Source organism: Sinocyclocheilus anshuiensis, unplaced genomic scaffold (assembly GCF_001515605.1).
Source record: "Sinocyclocheilus anshuiensis isolate Anshui unplaced genomic scaffold, SAMN03320099.WGS_v1.1 scaffold1114, whole genome shotgun sequence".
Taxonomy (NCBI): domain Eukaryota; kingdom Metazoa; phylum Chordata; class Actinopteri; order Cypriniformes; family Cyprinidae; genus Sinocyclocheilus; species Sinocyclocheilus anshuiensis.
The window spans coordinates 2,270,278-2,274,706 of NW_015540838.1; the positions used below are offsets into that span (position 1 = coordinate 2,270,278).

Sequence of the window (4,429 nt, forward strand, 5' to 3'; positions counted from 1 at the left end):
TAAAGTTATTCCCCCTCTCCATGGGGGCCCTGTTATTAATGAGTGGAGAATAGGTCCAGAGCTGTCTCTTCCTTTTTTTTTTTTTGTAATATTATTTTTATTACATTTTCTTGAAACACAAGACTGACACATGTACATACCGTGTCTGTAACAATACTTACTATGTACAGAAAAGAAAACAAACAAACAAACACTAGGGGCTCATATTACATAAAAAGTGTAAAGCACAAAACCAACAAAGGGTTAATACAGTCTGTACTTTGGAAGTTAGATTTAATAATCCTTTGCAACCAATAACAACCGCCGTTGTAAGGGGTTAATATAATGCAAATTTAAATATATTTAAATACCCAATCAAGAATTTTGATCCTCTATTATATTGTTAATATCCCTACATTCAATAAATAATAAAAATGGACTCCAGATTTTCTTAAATTTAGCTTGTTTACCCTTAAGCATATTTCAGATTTAGTTAAGTATTCTGGTGGAGTGTAAATTAAATTTGTGGGTACTGTGTCAAAATGCTATTCAATTAAATGTCAAAGTATGTAGAGCGGGTCTTCACCTTTTAAATAAAAAATAAACTTTTTCTTAGCTTTTGAAATTTATAGATGAAATTCGATGCACGAACAACAAGGAGATAGATCTTAATAACTGGGTAAATATGGAATCATATTGACAGTATAATTTAAATGGTAAGGATCATTGTATGATTTTTACCTTATAAATGAATCTGAGTAACAATTCAATTAGTTAGCTTCTTTTTTTTCTTCAAAATATTACTTCATTGGTACTTTGCAGGGGTGTGATGTACACGAGTAAGGCTGATGATACATGGGGCAACTTTTTTTGAGCAATGTTGCTTGCACACTTTCTCATTGAGGATGGGTAACAAATTTCTATCTGGATACTTTAGATCGGTCGTGGGCCCTGTGTCTCACCTGGTTTCCCGTTTATGGCAACATTGATCAAAGTTGCTTGGCAATATTGCTCAAAAAGTTGGCCAGTGTATCCTCTGCCTGATCCTTGCAAACAGTGTATTCTTTCTCTCTCATCCTGAATCGTTTTTATATTAAATTCTGAATTCTACTATTGAGAAAGTAGCTCAAATTATACAATCTTCCAAAAAAGGGGAGGTGTCATTGGTTTGGCTGATGATTGCTGAAGTCATTCCAGTGTGGGATTTAGAGGATTCAAACCAAACTGTTGCCAAATAGATTGAGTTATATCATAGATTGAATATTTGATAATCTTTCTCTGAGTTAGAAATCTACCTCTTAGAAATTAACTTCAGGCTCTGAGAGCTTATTGAAAAGAAGAAGCCAGCAATGTTTCCACTGAAAGCCACTATATGTGTTTAAACAGTTGCAAAAAGGAACCCACAGTATAATGCAATGTCTCGGGCCACTCATTTTTAGGTGAACAGTAACGTTGTGCTCATGGAAACTTGTTGAGAGAGATCAATTTTGAAAGGCTGTTTGTTTTTCACAGACCCTACTGGGCAAACTTGACGTAGCACCTGAGAGAACTACTGAGAAGGAATAATTAAGCAAAGAGTAAAGTCCTCAAGAGAAAATTTGACTGACTGTGTTAGGCATGAGGTAGTGCTGCATGCCACACAAAAGACCCATTCCTCTACTGCAGTGGTGCAACCTGCCTTAATGTCTGGCACCATTTATTAGGATCTTTAGACATCATTTTCCTGAGAGGGTTTGTAAGCAGAAATTATGACTCATTGGATTTCGTTATGTAGCTATGATGCACTGCACTCAGTGCCAACTGGAGAATGATCTCTGAATTAAATATCTGATAAATCACACAGTTAGAATTTATCCTAATGACTCAATCATTATATATAAAAATATAAAAATAGGAGCAGCATACCTTATTTATGCACCCGCTCTGACATATACACTAACCAAACTTAATATTATGTGTCACATGTGCATCATATCCAGAATTCTTCAAGTTATACAGAAATATGCAAACCATGCATATAAATGATCATTTCTGTGTTTTTATTCAGCAGGTCAGTGAGAACCAGAGAGTGGACCCTCTTGGATCATGGATGGATTTTGTGAAGAGACCTGTGGGCAACTTTCCCGGAAAATGCCGAAAGCGAAAACGACCACTGGTGTGGAAAATCTTTACAATCACATATTATCAAATGTCAAACTCATAATCGACAGTGAGACAGAGCTGAAAGTGTGGGAAGGAGAGGAATTTCATTCACCCAGAATGTACAGAACAATTCTTGTAAAACAAAAAATGTGGAATTTAAGAATGTCTTAACAAGTTAAAGGAATAGTTCATCCAAAAATGAAAATTTGATGAGAATTTACTGACCCTCAGACCATTCAAGATGTAGATTGTAGAGTTTGTTTCTTCATCAGAACAGATTTGGAGAAATTTAGCATTACATCACTTGCTCACCAATTTATCCTCTCCAGTGAATGAGTGCAGTCAGAATGAGAGTCCAAACAGCTGATAAAAACATCACATTATAATCCAGAAGTAATCCGCACGACTACAATCTATCAGAGAATGTCTTGTGGAGTGAAAAGCTGTGTATTTGTAAGAAACAAATCCAGGATTTTGAATTTAACTTTCTAACTGTCACTTTTGGCCAAAATACCAGTCCATAATCCACAATATCACTTCCTCCAATGAAAAGCCCTGTTGTCCTTTCACATCAAACACAGCCGACATATTTGTTTAAAACTCTTTTCAGTTGGAAATAGTACTTGATCTGTGCATATTTCTCTCCTGTTTCAGATGAGACAACTTTTTCCACTGAAGAAAGCAATATTATGGATAGAGGACTGTACAAGACATTTTGTGATGGATAATTAATTAAATATGTAGCTAGAGACACATGTGAAACTTTAGGTGCCAATACAAACTAACAAGCACAGTTGCGGATGTACTGCACTTCAACAAAGTTGATTGACTGAGATTGAACTTTTAATTTATCTCTACCAGAGAATTTGTAATATATTGCATAACACATGCCTTAATACATTTCAAGTTGTAACACATCATTACAAATAGTGAGATGCTCTTTTGAGCATTCAAAGAAATTTGAGTCTTGACTAAATTGATTTGAAATTATATAACAGTTATATATATTTTTTTGCCTATCAGCCCGGTCCCCCGGGACCTCCTGGACCTCCAGGGCCTCAGGGACCTCCAGGATCCCCTGGGGCAGAGGTCACTCAAGAGGTCCTGCTGCGAGAGTTCAAAGAAATGATCAAAGGTGAGGACCCACAACATATAAAAATGTCAGTGATGGATATTTTCTATTCATCATCAAGGGACTATTATGAAGATGAGCTGGACATTTTGAGAGATACATTGATGAGGTGTCTTTAACTGCATGCAGTGTTGTGTCTACTTTGATCTGCATTAACAGAGGCCACCGAGAGGCGAGCAGCAGTGGACAGGCCCAGCGAACCCAGTCAGCTGCCCACGGCTCTGATCACCCTAGAGAGTGTGTCCTCCTACAGGAGAATTGAGGAAGCCTTCCACTGCAAACTCAAAGGCCCTGTCGTTGTGGACAAAAAGACTCTGGCTGAACTGCAGAACTTTCAAACAGTAAGTGCAGACAGTAAATATATCTGTCTTTTATCAAAATGGAATATCCATCCATCCATCTTAATGGAAATATATCTGCCCTTTTAAGAAGTGGCATAAATACTAATAAACCTAATTGATCTTAACTTTATATTAAACAACAACAAAACATATCTTTGGTAATATATTTAATTCATTTATTTTTGCATAATACTTCTGACAAATGTATCTTTAATTACACATTGTCATATGAACAACAAATCTGTTTCTACACTGATTTAAATGTCATAGTTAATAGTTTAATTCACTAAAAGAAGTAGGGGTTGAACGACTTCTGATTTTTTAAAGTCGACTTTTATGTGATGAAAGTCGAGTCGAAGTCGACTAGTCGCTGATGACGTCATTAATGAACAAATAAGTCTGGAGCTGTGACAAACATGAATGCATTAGTGAGAGCGATTGCGTGTGTGAATTAATTCTACCTGGCAGCGTCTCTCTACTAGTAGTAAAGCTGTGGGATTTAGTTATTAAGAAATATATGCTTGAATTTTTTGTAACGAATCAGTCCACTGAAGGCGAGCGTAGTGAAGAACCCAAGTGCAGTTTATTTACAGGTGATCCAAACATCCAAACAATAATCCGAGACTTGACTTGACATGAACAGGCTTGACGAGGCATAAACAGACTAGACTCACCGACAGCGGGTTACAACATCAATACACGACCGAGACTATGGGAACATGATCAGGCACAGGAAAGGCCCTTGGAGCAGACTCGAGGATAGGAGAGGACTCTGAGACGTAAAGTCTCCCCATTACAGGAAGGGCAGCAGAGTGTGGCAGGACCTCTAAGACGG

General features: G+C 37.0%; 1 protein-coding gene across 1 annotated transcript in view; it reads left to right on the top strand.

Moving 5' to 3' along the window:
- c1qtnf12 (C1q and TNF related 12) overlaps positions 1-4,429 on the top strand; it is a 19,040-nt gene that overhangs the window by 9,044 nt on the left and 5,567 nt on the right. The window contains exons 2-4 of the mRNA XM_016484841.1: positions 2,027-2,134; positions 3,145-3,256; positions 3,413-3,594. Coding sequence (XP_016340327.1) covers positions 2,027-2,134; positions 3,145-3,256; positions 3,413-3,594 — 402 coding nt within the window. The remainder of the gene's footprint in view (positions 1-2,026; positions 2,135-3,144; positions 3,257-3,412; positions 3,595-4,429) is intronic.